The following is a 20,471-nucleotide window of genomic DNA, read 5'->3' as shown; positions in this document are numbered from 1 at the left end:
GATGAAAGATGATATGAAGCAGTGAGAGAGAAGCAAACGGATGTACGTAATCCTTATAAAGTTTCGAGAAAAACGCATTTAAAGATAAGGTCCTAGGTATGCTTTCATTGAATTTTTTTTCTGAATCATGTTGCATAGCCGCACCTACTAGGGTTACTAGTACCATCTCTCTATCCACGACAGAGGAGAGGTTCACCTACCATTTGCACTGGCTATCTCCAAATTTTTAATTTTACCACTTGCATCCCTTTGCTTCTCACTGCCTCATATGTAATGTCAATTTTTTATTGAAAGCATGGCACTCCATGCTTAAAACATAATGGACTATGTTTATGGTTGCAGAAGTATGGTTTTAAAATGGTTTAAATATTCCTTGATTAAATAACCTAAGTATAACTTGTGAAGATAATACGATCTTCCTTGAAGAATTTTAAGTAAGCGACCAATGCACAGTCTTTCTAACCAGCTTTAATAGTCCATTAAATAAAAACCAACAGTTATGTAAATATCACTTTGGTATGCAACACAAATAAGCCTTGCAATGCATAAAGCCATCCAGCACTTGCAGAAAGAAGAAACAGCTCCAGCAGCATTAAGCGCGTTACATCACACCAAACCCAACACCATGTCCAGCAAACGACAGTCCCAGTCTGGTCCTCAGTTGTCATCAAGAAAAAATAATCTTTTGGCAGCTTTATCCTCTTCCTGGTCTTGCTGGCTCGTCGACTGCCAGGTTGTTGTATCCAGGTATGAATGCTGCTGCGTTTTGCACATCCTGATCCTGAAGGAAAGGCACCTCAGGATCACCTTGCTGGACGTTGCCATTCAGGTAAAAGAAATCGGGTGCCCTGTCGCAAGGAATCGCCTCTTCAGGGTATGAGCAAGTCATGGTGAGTTGATTGAAGACAGTTTGATTTCCACATGCAAAGCTCCATTGTCTGTAAAGGGAAACATTAACTTTATTATTTTGATTTAGTTTGCACAGAAATTTCTAAATTTCACTATCTCATGTTTTCTGATGATATAAGATTATATTTCTCATGAATAAATCAAGCAGAAGATGACGTGATTGAGATGATTCGCGGTCTATATAAGCTATCTAAGCGAACCATATAGTTGTATAAATATACATTTTACTTCCAATAAAGCGAAGGAAAATGACATATCATATCTTAAAAAGACAACACCACATTTCATTCAAACAGTATATTAATATCCAGTGGATAGATTCAGAAGATAACGTGGTTGAGATGATTTGCGGGCTATATAAGCTGTATAGTTATACATATTACTTCCAATAAAGCGAAGGAAAATGACATATCATATCTTTAAAAGAAAACATCACGTTTCATTCCACCAGTCTGTTAATATCCAATAAAATGCTAATATTATCCTATGTAATAATAAATGGAAAACTTTTCCTTCACGATCTGATGATACAAACGAATATCCAATGGCGTGTTATATTTTAGAAATCAAGTATTTGATGAAATTTTACGTTATATCATTTTTTTTAACGAGGTACTATATTTTGACCGCTATATAGCCAATGAAATGTTATAATTTAGAAATATAATACGGATTAAAAACTTTTCCTCCTTTATAAGCATCATTTGAAGTAGTAATTGAATTGATTGGTCTCTCGTGGTATATATGACAGATGTATGTGTGATGGAATATTTTCGTCGGCTTTTTTCTCTAGATTGGAACATTTAAGTCCTATACTATCTAGGAAAGAATTGCTAGTTGAATAAATCTGCATGTGACGGTTAATAAACTATCACATTAACTATTTTGAAATTCTTTGGGTCTAAGAAAGAGTATGTTATAGTCGAAAAGGTTTTCAAAACAAATGTTTTAAAACCCCCCAGCGTTAGTTACAATGTTAGTAAACATTCAAAATAGCACATAATCTGTCGTTATGTACCTTTGCCTCCTTCACCGTAAAAAAATCCGAAACTTATTATATCTGTGGAACGTTGCTGGATTTTACGGGTTTTCATTTATTTCCCCGTAAAATTAAGTATCTTTGCAAAACAATTTCCTGAATTGCTTCAAGGTGCCCGAATGTAGACTCCTCACTCGTAGGAAGAAATACTTTTAGTTCTACCAGCTTAAAGATCAACTGAATGTATTTATTAAGTGTATCGTCTCTAGTTCAATTACGGCCCGTCCAGGTTGATTAAGCTCCTAATAAGAGCGAATAAGTCTATGGATTTTTGCAGCTTTCAAGACAAGAACTGAAGGCGAGGGAGATGATTGGTTCTTGCAATCTTGCCTTAGTATTATGGCCATGGTTTGCATTTATGCCTCTGGGGCTTTCTTAGTAACTCTGGAAGATTCTAACCGATTGTTTTAAACCTACCGAATTTCGCTTGAAAGCTTTAGACGGGCCAGTGATGTCTCTATATTCCTTAGAAAGATTCAATGATAATTTTAGGAAGGTTACTGTTATTTAGCGGAAAGCAATCCTGGTTTTGGCAAGATCTGTTACTGGAAGAAATTGGTCTCATCAGCTGCCCATTATTTTTCTGGAACGTTTCTGAATCGTTTTTAGTGTTACATTGCATACATTTTTGTAATGTTTATTTTTTTGATACGTTGAATTGTTACTTTACCTTTTGAAACCTCCTCGTATTTGAACCTCCTTTTGAAACCTTCTTGATAGTTCATGAACAGAGGATGAAACCTCCTCATATCCTCTATTCATGAACTATCTTACATGACCACATTTTAAGATGCTTATAATATTTTAGTCCTTTTATTTTGGATATTGCATTCCTTATTTACGTACCTAGGTGAACCTTCTTGATATCCATGACATACGTGGAAGATTTGGCAGTTGTTGTCTACATCGGCATAGTATCCATCACCTTGGCAACTAAATGTGGATCTAATATCCTGTAGCAGCAAATTGATTCCATCTGGAAGATCGTAAGCTTCCCTTTTTGACTAAAACATAAAATCAGTATACATTTGAAGTAATGCTATTCATATTCAGTTTCACTGAAAGTAAAATCGATACATATTATTTTCTTGTAACCTTAGTTAACCTATATGTGCATGGTATGATACTATGAGGAAAAAAATTCACTAGGAAAATGTTCATTTATTTAATTATACCATACTTCACATTAAAAACTGTTTTAATTTTATTTATATTTTCATATCAGTAATGTGCGTCACTCACTTTCAATGATAATTTTTTTTCAATCTTTTTAAACTAAAAATCTCAAAAGTAAAAATGTACACCTTAGTGAGAAAAACGTTACTGGTAAAAATCAGAAAACTATCTCACATGTGTGCACACATGTGTATGAGCGTATTTCCTGTGAATCGGAATAGTTATGTGACAAGTTTTATGAAAACGTTCACAAATAGATGCATGACAATAGAAATTGAATAAAAACTCTTTAAATTGTGGACAGTATTGTCTGATTCATATTCTTTTCTTATTCTCTTAGTCATGTTTTATTTATAAAGTGATAGCTGTTTATACTGTGAATCTTAAATTATAAATTCAAATTCATTGATTGATTTTAAGCTAATAATAATTTATATATTTGGATAAACTGCCGCGAAAATTTCCAGACTGTTCTTTTTAAGGGCAGAGCTGATGAAACTGAGTTACTTTAAAATACTTACATTTTAATAAAATTCTAAAATGCAATTATTAATTTGATAAAATGATAATTTCATTCACATAAAAAAGTTCGAATTATAGAACATTGACAAAAATGTAAGGATATAAAAATATCATACATACGGTTCAATCATATTTATTAGATTAACTTGAAGGAAATTTTAAAATCGATTTTCCATTATTGGAGTTTTTACAATGCAAAATGTTAAGGGCCATTGTCTGTAAGGATCAGGCAGGTTGTGATTGTTGGGATTTTTAATTTTCTTTATTTTCACATATGTTGTTCCTTATCATGAATGTAATGTAAATCCGAAATTTGAGCTTTGTCTGACTCACCGTTTTTGAGAAAACAATTTTTTTTGTTTACTGGGCGTGGCACATTTTTGCTGGTTTTTCAAATTTGCAGATTTTAAAGTGCTTGTTGCTTGAAGCGCCCTTATAATGACATGGATTTTTTAATTCCGTATTACTATATGGTCTTGTTAGATACTGTTACAGCTGTCAAATCGGTGACACTACGAGGGCGACGCTCACAAACTATGTTTAAAAATGACCGAAAATGAATTTTTTTCTATATTCAAGGCCAATTTTCTCAAAGCGTCTTCATGATGACACCAACATTTTTAGATCATTTTCTAGCCACACTTACATACATCAAAAATATGTATCAAAATCGGTGTCACTATAAGGACGCCAGAAGATATTGGAACTTTTATTCGATAAATTTCACAAAAACACAAATATTTAAAATTTAACTACAACAGTCGCCCTCATAGCAGAGATCTGATACTAAATTAGGTTGATAACCAACATGTTTGTCTAACATTTGCACAAAAAAAATCGGTGTCACTCCTATTATTTTTGGAAATATAATCGTTCGAAGTTAGTACGATATGGCGTTTTTTTTATACTTATTTATTTAATCTTTTCACCCCCAGATAGTTTTTTTGAACATATTTATTTTTAATTTAATACAAAAAGTGTATCTTTTAACATAAACAGCTTTGGGCAGTAAGAGCGTCTTTTTCTGGAATAGAAAATGCCCGTTTTAATATAGGTACAGGCGGATGTATTGTGCATAATATGTCTAGATTATCATACCAATACTCATCTTGTTTTTTCGGCCAAACAAATCTATTTATTCCAATTGTTCTTGATATACATTTGACCTCAACTTGCAAATGTATTTTATACGAAAGATGTATAGAGAGAAGCTCTTACAAACATCTTATATAAATGCTTCAAATTTTCAACTAATAAATACCCCTGCATTGCCACAAGTTCAATTTAATGAAATTGGATGGGCCCTATCTTTACGAGCTCAGTTCAAGTTCACTTCAAAGCAGAAGCAGTATTTATAAGAACAATTTACGATTGGTGAAAATACTGGGGAAAAACAACATCCCTGTCAAGTTGCACACTTGATGAGAAATGCAGTTCGTAACGGGGAAAAAAATGTTCGTTTGCTAGAGTATTGTACTATGAACCAAATCCTATCCCTTTTTTTTCGATGGAAGAAACAAAAAAAACGAATGCATTCTCAATACATCAAATGAAAATATTGAAGAAAGAGAACATTCAGAATCTGAAACTGAATTTGAGGATAACGTAGACCAAAACGAAGATAACATTAAGAATCAAATCAACCAATTTCAGAAAGACGGTCATCTCTTATTGAAAACTGCTAATTTTGTAGCACTAAAGCATGGGAAAACATGGTATCCCAGAAAAATAGTAGAAGTTGACCATTTGCAAGTTTAGGTCAAATGCATGTCAAGAACAATTGGAATCAATAAATTTGTTTGACCGGAAAAACAAGACGAGTATTAGTATAATAGTCTAGACATGTTATGCACAATAGATCCACCTGGTACCTATATCAAAACGGGCATTTTCTATTCAAGAAAAAGACTCTCTTGCTGCCCAAAGCTGTTTATGTTATAAGGTACACTTCTTTGTATTAAATTAAAAATAAATATGTTCAAAAAAAAATCTGGGTGAGAAAATATTAAATAAATAAATATAAAAAAACGCCATAACGTACTAACTTGCAACGATTATATTTCCAAAAATAATAGGAGTGACACCGATTTTTTTTGTGCAAATGTTAGACAAACATGTTGGTTATCAACCTAATTTAGTATCAGATATCTGCTATGAGGGCGACAGTTGTAGTTAAATTTTAAATAGTTGTGTTTTTGTTAAATTTATCGAATAAAAGTACCAATATCTTCTGGCGCCCCTATAGTGACACCGATTTTGATACATATTTTTGATGTATGTAAATGTGGCTAGAAAATGATCTAAAAATGTTGGTGTCATCATGAAGACGCTTTGAGGAAATTGGCCTTGAATATAGAAAAAAATTCATTTTCGGTCATTTTTAAACGGAGTTTGTGAGCGTCGCCCTCGTAGTGTCACCGATTTGACAGCTGTAACAGTATCTAAGAAGACCATATAGTAATATGGAATTAAAAAATCCATGTCATTATAAGGACGCTTCAAGCAACAAGCACATTAAGATCTGCAAATTTGAAAAACCAGCAAAAATGTGCCACGCCCCCTAAACAAAAAAATTGTTTTCTCAAAAACGGTGAGTCAGACAAAGCTCAAATTTCGGATTTACATTACATTCATGATAAGGAACAACATATGTGAAAATAAAAATAATTAAAAATGTCAACAATCACAAATGCTTTAAACTGCCTGATTCTTACAGACAATGGCTCTTAATTTTCTCCTTTAACCCTTAACAGGGGAGGTGCGGTCTCACAAACCGCTCAAAAGTTCATCCGATCACCTCTAGTTAATATTAGTCCGTTCGAATGGTTTTCCCAAAAGCTTTTGGTTTTGTGACCTTGAACACAACCCTTGCTTATCAGTATCTTTGGGCAAGTGCATCGGGTTTAAATTTCATTGCATTCTTTAGAAACAGTCTGTGAGACCACACCTCCACTTCAATGCTACATTTTTCGGCAGTAGTAGACATGACACTTTGCGTTAGAACCGCTGATATAGGTTCATTTATCTTATCCGCGTTAGGCGGAAGAGACGCAAAATATTCTAGATGAGGTTGAGATTTGTTTGAAATGTTCACAAACGTTACGCAATGATTTTCTAGGGACAATGGAGACTGAATTGTTTTTCGAAATACTAGTAGTTAAAGGGCTGTTAAATTTTTCCCGTAACTTAATATAATCAACTTTCTGGTACTAAAATGTGCTGTATATATTAAGGAACCAAAATTAAATCATTAATAAATAATAAATTAATTTTGATTACGAGTAGTTAGTAATTTACTGTAGCATATGATTTTCTCGAAAAATCTTAAGACCCTAGAAAAAATTTCCCTGGGAAAGGAGTATTTCGATTCGAATTTCAAAAGTATTTTTTTCCCGTGCTAATAAAAGTTCAAAAAACATCAAAGGGAAATTATAGGAATGTATCTTAACTGCTCGATTTTTGAAAAAATTGTAAATAGAGCGGTCTCTGAGACCTCACGTCTCCTGTTACGTAGTACTTTTTCACCTCCCCTGTTACGAGTTAAAAGATAATTTTTAAGTTTTTAATAAGTAACACACCTTCGTAGTTGATTCCTTAAAAATAAATATCAGTCTTTATCGGCATCAGTAGTTCGGAACCTTACTCAGGTTAAAAAGGTTCCGCTATAACACACTTTTTGTTATTCTTAAAATAATTTTGTATCTTTAAGTTTTAAAAAGCAATTTTTTATTTTTTGCATGCTTCAAGAGTTAGGAAAAACGCATATAATTTCTTTGATTTATATTGTTGCGCTTTAAGCAATTTTGATGAAATAGAATCAAACGGGAAATAATAATTTAATACAGTTATATGCAACTATTTTTATTCTTTTTCCCACTGTACGATTATCCGCGAAATTGGGTGACCCAAGTGCCGTGGATAATAAAAATGGCGGATAAACCGCAAAAAGGCTGAAATGGGAGACAAAAAAGGTAAAAATTGTCCTTACTCAATAACTTGACTGTATTGATGCAAAATACTTTCGATAAACAGTGATCATATATACAGTACCGTAAAAATGTTTTGTATTTTTGCGTAACGGAACTTGACATTAGTAAAGAACAAGAGTATAAAAGATAAAGAAAGCACAAAAAATGAACAAATAGGAAAATGTTTACTAATAATAAAGCTGAAAGTCTCTCTGTCTGTATGTCAGGATCTCTGTGACGCGTATAAACCTAGACCGTTTAGCCGATTTTCATGAAATTTTGCACAAAGTTAGTTAGTAGCATTGGGGTGTGCATCTCGAAGCGATTTTTCGAAAATTCGATGTGGTTCTTTTTCTATTCCAATTTTAAAAACAAAATTGTCATAAGGTGGACGAGTAAATTACGAAATTATCATAAGGTGGAACCGTAACATGGGCACAAGCCAACTGGCGAGAAAATTCACCATGCATTATTTATAAATATACAGGCGAACCAAGAGACCTTTTAATTTTCTATTACGGACAAAGCCGTGCGGGTACCACTAGTAAATGAATAAAACAAAAACAATTGAGTTTTAAATTAACAATTTTTCGAAAAAAAATTTTTGAATTTCCTTTTAGCTGCGAAAATACATGTTCTTGATTATTGATTAACTCGCGGATATTCGGGAGTTTACTGTATAAGAAACTGACTTACTTTCTCGAAACAATAAATTTATTCTTCAAATGTATAACTTATGTTAAATTGATTAAATGATGTTACAAATAAAAAAATCTTCAAATTTATGCGTGATAAATGATACTCAAAGCAAGTAAATGTTCGTAAAAAAAAAGAAAGCATTTTGTTTAATTAATTAAGCCTGCAAGACAAGTCCACGCTGTAAATGACTCAAGTGGAAAAACAAGCATTCATTTGAAGCTGAGCATTCATTTACAGTTCATTACAATTGCATCAGCGTAATAGCACTTTTTGTACATAAATCGACAAAATTGTAATTAAGATTTATATTAAAAAGAAATCTTCTTTAGTCCTTACCCGTTTTGGAAATGCTGACGTACAAACCAGTACTCCAAAAAAAACTGAAAATATTTTAAATATTTTTATTATTTGGCATTTTATGTAGGAGTATTTAAAACATAATAATATCTATCGAACTGTGTTAATATACTCATAAATACCAATACAGATTTTCGATTTTTATATTCTGAACTGCTTTCCTCCATCAAAACATAAAATAGAATTACTTAAAAACCAGAAAACTAAATTAGAATTACCTATGAAAATTAAAAAAATTATCTCTAAGAAGTAAGTAATATATGAAAGCTTTTAAAAGTTCCTTTAATGCCAATTTTGATTTTTTAAGAGATCTACTGACTAGTATATTATCAATACAGAGTGTTTTTTGTATTTGTTTCAGAGTTAAGTTTGATCATGACAGCACTTGATTCTTACGGACCTTGACAATTTATGACTTTTCTGTGTTAAACTTACTAGTAGACTACGATGATCTGCTCTTTAAATTCTCGAACAATGCGAAACTTCATATGACGCCCGTTTTGACCGCAAGAGGAGCTGAACTCAATCCTGTGTATCCAGCAAGCAAAGGACATTTCGATTGTAAGAATGGAAAACAGGGATTGCCTGTAGCGCCCTCTTTGTCGCCATGAATTTCAGTTATTGTCACGGCCTATAAGCGTAAGCGAATAAAGTGTGGCCATGGTTTGATGCACGGATCTTAATTCAATATATAATATAATGCTTTATTACAGTGGCTTTAACTAGTGAAACATTCAAATATGTATAATATTTCTGTTTGTTTTGCTAGCGACAGTCATTTTCAGAGTAATTGTAATTCTTTAAAGATGCTAAGTATATTACATAGGCAGATATTTTAGGTAAATCTACTAAAATATAAAACATATTCATAGACAATCACATATATATATATATTTGACAAAGAAAACACAGAAATTAAAATTAAAATTTACATTTGATGATATCATATATGAATTACAACGTAAGCTACATTAAACTTTAATTTGATTCAGATTTAATTTCCATAAATAAATGCTAGATAGTACAGTATGAATCAGAAATGTTGAACTATGACCTTGACAGTGTTTACTTGTTTTCGGGGACTTCAGTGAAAAAGGAGCGTGTTATATTGGCGCGGGTTTTAATTGGAATATATTTACAAAGCAATTATGAAAGCAACCCATCTCACCTCCACACCAATTACCCCCACAATCGGTAAACATTGTCAATTTCGGATCTCGACTTTTTAATATGCACATTGTAGCAAACATAACTTATTTAAATTGAAAAGATAAATACATTAGGAAGATAGCAAGAGCTGATCAAAGTCTAAGAGGTAAATAAGACAAAAATATCGTATCGATAAATAATGAAACATTACATTGTTAAAAAACATACTCTGAAAACATGCAACTAATGTACGTGCTTGCACTGAATGTTACTTGCTGCTGTTTTATGGTAGCATGTCTTGACACTAACATAATAATTTAATTTTGAGGTAAACACTTTTTATGCCCCCACAAAGAATAAATGAAATAAACAACAAAGATAGAAACAATAGTAAATAAAAAACCCACTAGGGGTCGAGGAAAATAACATTATTTTTTTCAGATAAATAAACTTTTAACTTTTTTTTTTAATTTAATGATGGAAATATCCTTATCATTAACAACGTTTTGCCATTGAATGTGCGTACTTTTCAATTTCGAATTGATAAAACTTAGTTGGCTAAGGATTAAAATGTCCAGAGGATATCAGTCAATATTTCAATTTTTTTTCACCGATCTTAATAAAGGAAAATCAGATGATGCAATGTCAGGGGTGAGGTAAACTACAAAGATCCATATGTTTTTTCAGGATTTATTTTTAGCAGTGTAGTCATGCGTTGTTACGTTTCAGAACCATGCTTTTTCTATTGGCAATTGCTGGAATAAACTTCACCAACATTACAATCATCTGATATCCCCTTACCTTTGGTCGTTATGTGACAAAAAGTTTCGAGGATATCCAAAATGTAAACTCCAGAAATTGCAATCAAAAACTGAGGTTTTGTCTACCTGAAATTGAAAATTTGCACAGTTGATGGCAAAAAATTGTTGACAATGAGCGTAATTACGTCATTGGTTAAAAAACAAAGCTAGTTAAAAATTTAAGGTTTTGAAAAAAGAGCCATTTTTTTCGATACTCCTAATAAATACAATTTGATTTTCGTCATTTGTTTATCATCAGCTCTAGCCACAGGAAAATGTATATTTGAAAGGAACTAATAAATAAATAAACAAATCATTAATAATATTAGATTATACTTATAAAATAAGTTTAGAAAATTAAAATACGAATCTAATATAAAAAAATCTTACTTGTTAAAGAGATTCTAAGCATGTTAACTATTTAGATATAATTAATCTTTTATATCCAGTGCCTTTCTGCTTCTGTATTCTCAACAATGGCTAGAAGAGAAATAACAAATGGCTATTTAAGTATAAAAAATAAGTAAACACAAACGAAATTTCGATGTATGTAAACTTCAGAGCAAACTTTAGTGAGATGCTTCTAAATGACTTAGTTGCTCAATGTTTTATGAAAATTTTTCAAAATACATTGTGGAATTATATTAGTTGCAGGTTTTCACCAATGCACTATCTCTTTTACATAGGTCTCAATAATTTTAGACATCACTTGTGGATAAATTACAAAAAAAAAAAAAAAAAAAAAAACTTTAAACAAATAAGATATAGATATGCTTATTTCTGAGGTTTCGCCTTCGGAAGGTACAGTAAAACCTGTAAAGTTGACCACCTTTGTAAGTTGACCACCTGACTAAGTTGACCGCTTTTGTCAGGAACGGCATTAGTCCTATCTTACATAGTGAAGGAAAACTTCTGTAACTTGACCACCCCTCTATCTTGACCACTTATATACACCAGCTTTGGTTTGGAGTATTTTAAAAAACCATTTGCAAGTTGACCACTTGGCAAAAGCATTAGATTGTACTAAAAGTTTAATCAGTTACCCCTCAAATAAGTAACCAGACATTTTAGAATATTTATGTTTCAATTGAAAAATATTGGGCTATTTTTAAGTCCCAGAAAATGCGCCTAACTTTAAAGGGTTATTTTGTTGAAAAGTAGATTACCACGGTTACAAATGTACAAGAAAATATTAAATGAAGAATTTTGAGTCATTTTTGACTTGTTATGAATTTTTAGAAATTGCTCATATTAAGTAAGTAGTTTTTCAGAAGCAATGGGACATTTTGTTTTGATCGATTTACAGAAATTTTAAATTTGTCTGATACTTTACACGTCATTCTGGTAAATAATCTCTAAAAATATTTAATCAACAGTTTTTCTTATTGTATTAAAGCAATGTTAAACAATGAAAGTGAGTTTAAATAATTCCAATTAGTTGAAAAATGAATGCTTGGGGCAAAAATGACAAAAAAAAAAAGTTTTCATTACTACCCTCTATAAGTTAACCACCTGTCTAAGTTGACCACCAAAGTACTGCACCGCAAGTGGTCAACTTACACAGGTTTCACTGTATGAGTAATTAAACTTTTGTCTACTGTTTTTTACAGGAAAGTACAACATTCAGTTCTGCAATTTATGTGCGCGTTAATTTTTTGTTCAAAATATTGGTTGAGGATGTTTTAAATGCAGCAGACCTCGGCTGCTGTGATATTGGACGATCTTCTGAATTTATGACGTTTAAATCGAGCCGGCGTTAAGAATGTTTTTTTGTGAGATTAAAGGTTCATTGCACGGAAAAAGGAAGTTTTGTGCACATGACAACTCATATATTTTATTAAAAATATTAATTTAAACGGGAAATGAACAAACTTTTGTTGTTTCACACACGTTTGTAATTTCTTAAGCGGAATATTTGTTCATTATCTATTGAACTTATTACTTGTTAATGAAACATATGAGTTGTTACATGCGGGACAAATTAGCGGACTTTTCGTCAAATGTTTTGCAAGTCAAATTTTTCTGATACTGCAGAAATATGAACAAAGGTGACACATATAATGTACACCTGTCGTAGAAAAAAAATATGATAACTTCCCAGACGTCCAAAAAACATTAGATAATATGTGGAAGGAAAAACAAAGGAAAATACCTACAATAACATAATAATATCACCGAAGTATTGAAAGGAGAAATCAATTTATAGAAAAATAATCATAAAATAAAGTAAGTTGAACCTGTTTTTGATAAGTTAACTATTCTACATTTAATGAAATATTTTGTCACTCGACAGTTCTCAGTTTCCCGATCAAGTGTTATGTTGAAATACAATATGATACTTTCCGAAAAGATATTCAAAACGATGTTACATAATAACAGGAAATATCCAACGTTGTTTAGCACAAATAAACAGATAAACGTAACAACGTTGGACAACGCTAAACAACGTTGGATATTTCCTGTTATTCCTCGGCACAAAGGTATTTATTTATTGCTTGATGTTACATAATATTAGAAGAAGAAACAAAGGTAAAACTAAAATAAAATAATGACATATTTGTAATTTTTTAAGGAAAAATTAACTTTTAGAAAAATAATATAGAAAATATAAATTTAAAAAAAAAATTTTTTAATAGACTAATTGTTCCAGATTCAAGCACCTAAGTTTTTAGGTATCAGATAATATTTTTCAACTATGTAAATGGTTTCTCTCCTATCAAGAATGAAACAATTTTAACTAAAAATATGCATTACGATAAAGGTTAAACAAAAATGTAATAGAAAACTAATTTTTAATGCTTAAAAATTGAAATTAAAATATAAATTACAAAAAAAAAAGATTGTTCAATATTGTGTTTTGCTAAAAGCAATGAGCAATTTGTGATTTCTGAATAAAATGAAAATTAAATTTTTCTAAATAAAGTGTATCCATTCTAGTGCCTTGTCTATTAGAAAATACAAATCAATAATACAATAATGCAATCATTTCCTCATAGTTAAGTTTATGCCAATAAAAGTTTTGTGGGTTTACTTAAATTTTCCATTAATACTTTAGTTTATTCCATTAATATAAAATATGTTATGTATGTAACACAATTATAGTATATGCATATAACAAATACAATATAACAGTAAAGTAATCGAAATTATATGCAACTGTAGTGAAGATTGGAAAAATCACTGTATTTCAAAAAATTAATAAATAAATAAATAAATAAACGAAAAAACTGGACGTTATTAAAACAACGGATTAGAACTGATTACATTCTGAAATTTAATGAAGAATAATTTCAAATCCAAACTATTTCATTGGAATGAAATATATATAATTTAATAATATTAAGATAGTAAGGAGGTTGATAAAAAATAAAGGAAAATTTTTAATGCAAATTGAAAGCCTAAATTTATAATTTCTTTATAACAGGAGAAATTTGAAAGAACGTCGTGATCTTACCTCAAACCCAAAAAGAAAACAGAGAACGAACAATTCGAAGAGCATTGCAAAACTTCCTTTTAACATTTATTTATATACATACTCAAACTCACGCAAAATAGCAAAACATCTACTTAACGTCAGCATCATCCAATCATAGCACACCACAGGCCGCAGGTAAAAAACCGTCGGCAGAAAAAAAGTATGTCGATTCGAACGTCCTTGCAGAAAAAATAACACCTCCCTCTTCTCCCCCCATCTTCATAAGTCCCTTGTCTTCCCCCCTTCTGTGAGGTCCCTTGCTATCTTGACCTCCAACCATTAACAGCTTAGATGCAAAGTTGGTCATGAATCCGCGATTGTTGAGAATCTGATGATGTCAGTGGATGACTTGGCAATTAAGCCTTCTACACAAAGGGTTAATGGCTATGACGCAGGAATTATAACCACTAGTCGAAAGCACCCACTGCACGCCAAAAATGGATTAAGACAAAAAGTGTGCTTGGAATTCGACGAATCGCTGTCATTTGGCCATTTTCTTCAGACCTTGCTTTGTCTGGTGGAACTGTAATCCATTGCCAAAAGGATGAACCGTGGAAAGTAATGGCGAATACATGCCCGGCAGCAGTTGTTTCCATGGAATAAAATGTAAACATGCATTTCCTTGAAACAAAACCGATAAGATTAATGACGGTGTAAATGGGTGATTGGTATACCATTTATCTTGGATGGAACGTAATTCATGTTGTTACAAACTTTCCCAATCATTATGAAAAGATGAGATGTAGCAGGGTTTGTAATCTCGCAGCTGGAAGCACCATTTTGTTGCTAATTCATCAGAGAATTTATGTTGCCATTGGGAAACTTTTTGGATATTTTCATTTAGAAGCAAAATATTTCGTTACGTAATCTCAATAAACAAGTTCACGATGAAAGATAAAAAATATCTGCGTGGAAAGTACTTTAAACCCTTTTACATACATTTACATTATGGCCTTTTTACCATAATCTCAGTTAACAATCAAGATGTTCCAACATCTGCTGGTAGTTCCAACACAGTTGGAGGCGCCATTGTTGAAATTTATGAAAGCTCTTCATTACAAAAATCATGTTCTTTTTCAATATAAAGGCGTATAGAGACTTAGAGTAGGTTTTAGAGCCTTCTTCGCAGCAAGTTTTTCTGCGACAGTCTGTGGGGGCATACATATGAAAAGGACATAATGCAATGAACGAAGCAAAATACTTTAAAGTAAATTTTTGCTCTTAGGAAAACGTATCTTGAAGAGCTAATGTTTGCAGTAGCTTGAGCATTTTGTCCATAAGTTTTTTCATCATAGCCGTATGTCAAAATGAAAAGCAATTAGTTTTTGTATTTATGCTACCATTTAAGATGAAGAAAAGCCTTGATTCATCTCAATTCTTTTTTGAATGATCTGGAAACCATTTTAATGATATAAGTTTAACTAAAAATCAATTTTTCCCACGTGAAAGAGCATAAAATTTTTATACTAAGATTTTTTCAATTGGTAGTTAGTTACATAGAATGTTAGAGAACATATTCTTCTGCTCGTTGATGCGTTTTTGTTCTATCATTTGATATTGAAAAAACCAGAATTAGAAAACAATTTATCTGCGTCTTTCTTTTGTATTTTTTTTAATGCAAGCTGAACGAAAAATTCAGTATAAAGTTTAGTATGTGGTTGAATCCGTGAAACCGCGATTTAACCTTTAATGTTTCTTCTGCATGCATTGAATTACTTCTTTATTTTTAAGACTAAACCGAACAAAAATCATTAATTAACTTTCACATAGCTTAGCTAATTTAACAGCTTAACTAGAAAATAATACAGTAGTTTCTTTAAAAAAAACTTGTTAAAATATGTTTACATTCTAAGCGTTACGTTTAAGTTAATAATTTAAAAATATGTATTAACAGCTCTTTCCTTTATGCTCAGTGAAAATAAGAAATGACGTTAAATTAAAAACACAAGGGATTACAATTTTAATAGAAAGATGTTATTACGTCATTGTTAAATATGAAATGCTGTAGTTATTCTACCTCCAAGCATTTCACACTCTTTCGGATTTCAACATACGGAAAACGATATTTAGCGACTAAACAGAACAAAAACAAGCATTATAAAAGTACATAATAATTCTGCACATCAAATTAGGCATTAAAAAGTGTTTTGCGTGAATAATCCAGGAAATGTAAACTAAGAGAAAATGTTTGTTCCTAAGGAAAGTAGCATAGTGGTATATATTCTTTTTTTTCGTTCATATTTGATCTTTTGACATAACTTTTAAAGATAAGCAAGTAAAGCTTTATTAATGATAATATTGTTTTTTTTTCTCCATAATGCGCATTTATGGGGATGAAACCTGAAATTTCCAGTTTTATACACATGATTTTCTATTTTTCATTCAGATTTGTCTTGTTTGTCATTTGTTTTAGAGAAAAGCAACTAACGATCACAATAATAACAAGATTAATTCATGTTTTAACTTTAAAGGAACTTATTTGAACAAAATTCGAGCGCAATACAGGTTTTTTTTTTAATTTTTATTTTTTATTTTAACCTTTGAGTTCATACTTTTGTTCAAGTTACACGTGATGATAAAATGTGAAACATGCTGTTTTGAAAAGACGTTTATTGTTTTATTTAAATGATGGGTTATACTGAATTTCGAACTATATTTTCAACTATCCTATTTTGTATCTAAAAACAAAACATAAAGCGATTTCCTTTGCGATCAAAGATGATTAAAACAAGATGAGTCTATGGCTTTGTCTTGCAGTCTATACATGAAAGAAAGGTGATAAATACAATACTTTAAAAGAATTAGAGTACTAAAATGTACGGGACAATTTTGTCGGACAAATTTAAATTACTAGAGTAAGGTCCTATATTATTAATTAAGAAAATAAACGTTTAAGCAACGTTTAATGGAATAATATTGATAAATATTTGTGACAGTTAACGTTAGCTAAATGGTTATGAAATCGCACAAACTTTCATGCTTGTCACAGTTTATATTTTCACAATTCTTAAATTTCGCTGGCTGTAATATAGCAACCAACCACCTTTCCACTAATATTTGAATAAACATACCGAGGACTAAATGTCCTTACGGATCCCTCTGGGGAAGGAGGCTCTAAATTGTAAATGAAATAACTAAATGGAATGTTTTTTAGGGCCATTACAAAACAGAGCGTTCAACATGAAACTTGCAAGTTCAGATAATTGCACCAAAAATATTGAAGATGTGTCAAAAAGGAAAATGTAGCCAAAAGCTTAAACATCGCTCAAATCGAAACCTAGCTTTAAAGTTCCAAAGTGAAATTGCTGGAAACACATGTCGCATTATTAAATGTCATAAATCTTTTATTACAGTCAAAGAAACTAGTAAAGAAGCTTTTTTATTCTGAAGATCATGAAAAATATGATATACGTTTGTTGAAAATATCAAAATCTGCTTCTTTAATTTTATAAAACATCTCACATGAACATCCATTAATTTTGATACCTTCATCAGAAACGTAAAGTGCTTTAGCTTGAAAATATTTGATCTTGCAAAAATGTTCTTACAGTGGCAAATCCAACATTGCTTGCTAACAAGTTTAGCAATATTTCATATTTTGCTACTTCACGGAACAATAATGAAAATTATTCCTTGAAACCTTTAGAAATTAATCTTACTGTCGCAGTTGTCTTCAGTTCATAAAAAAGAAGAAAGAAAGGAAAATGAAGCATAAACGAAAAAAAAAAAGAAAGAAAGAAAAGACGAACCCATATGAATGAATAATTAAACTTTTTTGTCAAATTATGTTGGACACTACAATATATCTTTCTTCACACAAAAACTAAGAGATAACGCATAATTTATGTCTGTATTTAAGCTCTGTCTTATAACTTAGACCACACAATTGATTTTTGGACTACTTTAGTGCATTACAGCTGTGTTTAACCAATATTAGTTGTACTTTTCTTTAATGTAATTTTTTCTTAAATTTTGGGGGCGGTTTTACGTAAAGTAGCTTATATGGAATCAAACTAAAACATGTAGATTCTCGGGTTTTACTGCATTTGATAGGTTTAAAAATTACATCTAATTATATCTTAAACTGAATGATATTATTAAAACCAGCTATTTTTAAACTGCCCGTTATGGTTCATCAAATTTTCTTGGAAACCGTTTTTTTTTTTCTAGTTGGGTTAAAAAGCGCAAGTATTGTTAAATCTGATACAAGTTTTATTGATTTATATTTGATGTACTAATGCTTAAAATCATTCAAAGGACTGTAGTGTGAACGAAAAGAACTTTATGAAGAAATAACATTTTCGGGCTTATTGGCCATGGTTGAAATGGATAAAAACCAATTTTCAATTTCGACCATGGCCAAAAAGCCCGGAAATGTGTTTTCTTCATATTTGACGCCGACCGTGAAAGTCTTAAGCAGTTTTTAAGAAAAACTTCCTGTGATATCTCACTTTTGCAAGTATATATATATATATATATATATATATATATATATATATATATATATATATATATATATATATATATATATATATATATATATATATATATATATATATATATATATATATATATATATATATATATATATATATATATATATATATATATATATATATATATATATATATATATATTCCGATGTAAACTTGATAGAATACTTTTTGATAAAAAAATGCAAAATAAATAAATAAATAAAAATAAAATAAAATAAACTCATTAAAACACTTTTAGACCTCTACTGTCCACCCTGATTTATAGGTTAAATCAACTTTCATCATTATCTTTCCCTCTAGAAGCGTTAAAATGTATTTTGAAATTGTAAAAGAATATATATTTAAAAAACACACAAAAACCCACCTTTTGTGTGCTAAATACACAATTCTTTAACAGTCTGTTACATAGATATTTTTTCTACAGGAAATAATGACTTGGTCTCAGATAAAAATAAAATAGCTTAGCCAGATTGTTGCCGAAGTTGTTTTGTAAATAAATAAAGAAAAATATCTAGAACAATACAAAAAAGTGTCAAAACTAATAAAATAGCTAAACATATAAATCATCGCAATGTAAACAATATTTTAATTGCTCAAAATAATGTAAATCTTTTTTACTACATTTTTTGAAGTGCATTGTTTCCTATATTTTACAAGTTTTCATGCTTTGCAAGTTGGCAATTTTATTTTTTTAAACAATTTTGTGCGGTTACAATATTATTGCTATTATAATAAGCACTGAGGGAAGCAATGTTATATGTTGTATTGTTTATTGTAGTTACTTTTTCTGTTATTAGCTGCCTTTTATATGGATTAATATCTTCCTGATTAAAGCTATATGTAACAACAATAAGCACTAAATTAGCTGCTTAGGATATGCATTTAGCGCATGCACTATTGCTTGTCTAATAAAATATGAATCATATTGTGTATTATTTTTACATACATTAGAATTTCTGGAAAACATAGCTTAATTTCAATTTAATGTATTTATTTATTTACATATCTTTAAAATATCATAAGATATTCACATTTAAAATTAAATAAATTAATAAACGGATAAATGCTTAAAATGCAGAGCTTAAAATAACCATAAACGCGAATTCTAATGCGACAAAAACTCTCTTTCGTAAGAAAAAAAATACAATTCTGTAATCAAAGCATAATAATAATAAAATAGTTACATTCAATATTTTACACAAATTCTGAATTGAAAAATTAAGAATCAAAAGCTTTTATTACACTGATTTAAGTGTAATTCATGCAGTTTTTACATACCTTCAATGAAACTACGTAATTCTTAAAAAGCTTCTCGCAAATGCATTTTTCAAAATTAGTAAGCAAATTTAGATATGAACTAACTGAAGCCCAAATAGAATCTGCTCTAGAATTTAAATGGAAAATTACAGAGGAAGGATAATTTAACATAAACATAAAGAAACCATTGGCTGTTCTTTTTAGCCATTTTAAAAACGTGCTTCGAATTGCAAGAAAATACAGTGATTAATGAAAATGAATGTTTTTAAGAAAAATACACTTAGGACCTATCGAATTTCATAAAAATAACCTCTGACCTCTAAGAAAAAGAACATCCTTCGCATAAATGACATAAGCTTGGAGCTAAATGGCTTAATGCAATAACGGTAATGTTTTCAGCCAATGGCTGCCTTCGTAATTCGGTGTGCATGATAATGTAAAACACTCCTTAAAATCTTAGCAATAAATGATACGTTTTGACGAAAATTTTGAAAGCTTGTTTTCTTTAGCTTGTTTGAAAAAGCGTTTGGGGCCGAAAAAGAAAATAAAAGGATGCGTGTGATGGGGAGAAAGGACAATGATGAATTTAAGTTGGTGGTTAGGCAATGCAAATCACTCATGGTA

At 30.6% G+C, this 20,471-nt stretch overlaps 1 protein-coding gene across 2 annotated transcripts; it reads right to left on the bottom strand.

The window, feature by feature from the left end:
• Nucleotides 1-452: 452 nt before the first annotated feature.
• On the bottom strand, nucleotides 453-19,991 carry LOC129230730 (uncharacterized). 2 transcript variants are annotated; one of them, XM_054865150.1, is made up of 5 exons: nucleotides 19,869-19,991; nucleotides 11,010-11,099; nucleotides 8,650-8,693; nucleotides 2,795-2,952; nucleotides 453-938 (listed from the first exon to the last, which is right to left on the bottom strand). In XM_054865150.1, the coding sequence occupies exons 2-5, from the start codon at nucleotides 11,029-11,031 to the stop codon at nucleotides 695-697; spliced, it is 468 nt and encodes a 155-aa protein (XP_054721125.1). In that variant the 5' UTR covers nucleotides 11,032-11,099; nucleotides 19,869-19,991; the 3' UTR covers nucleotides 453-694. The 2 variants fall into 2 exon arrangements, with proteins under 2 accessions (XP_054721125.1, XP_054721126.1); XM_054865151.1 differs by lacking the exon at nucleotides 19,869-19,991 and adding an exon at nucleotides 14,074-14,125.
• Between the last annotated feature and the right edge of the window lie 480 nt (nucleotides 19,992-20,471).

This window comes from Uloborus diversus, chromosome 9, assembly GCF_026930045.1.
Source record: "Uloborus diversus isolate 005 chromosome 9, Udiv.v.3.1, whole genome shotgun sequence".
Classification (NCBI taxonomy): Eukaryota; Metazoa; Arthropoda; class Arachnida; order Araneae; family Uloboridae; genus Uloborus; species Uloborus diversus.
This window is presented reverse-complemented; position numbering and strand designations above follow the sequence as displayed.

Bases quoted from the DNA above. Each gene is read 5' to 3' on its own strand.
- LOC129230730 (XM_054865150.1), bottom strand. From the start codon at position 11,031: ATGCTTAGAATCTCTTTAACAA. The intron at 2,953-8,649 runs GTAAGGACTAAA...TTTATGTTTTAG, and splicing joins CGTCAGCATTTCCAAAACGG to TCAAAAAGGGAAGCTTACGA. The intron at 939-2,794 runs GTACGTAAATAA...TTCCCTTTACAG, and splicing joins TATCAAGAAGGTTCACCTAG to ACAATGGAGCTTTGCATGTG.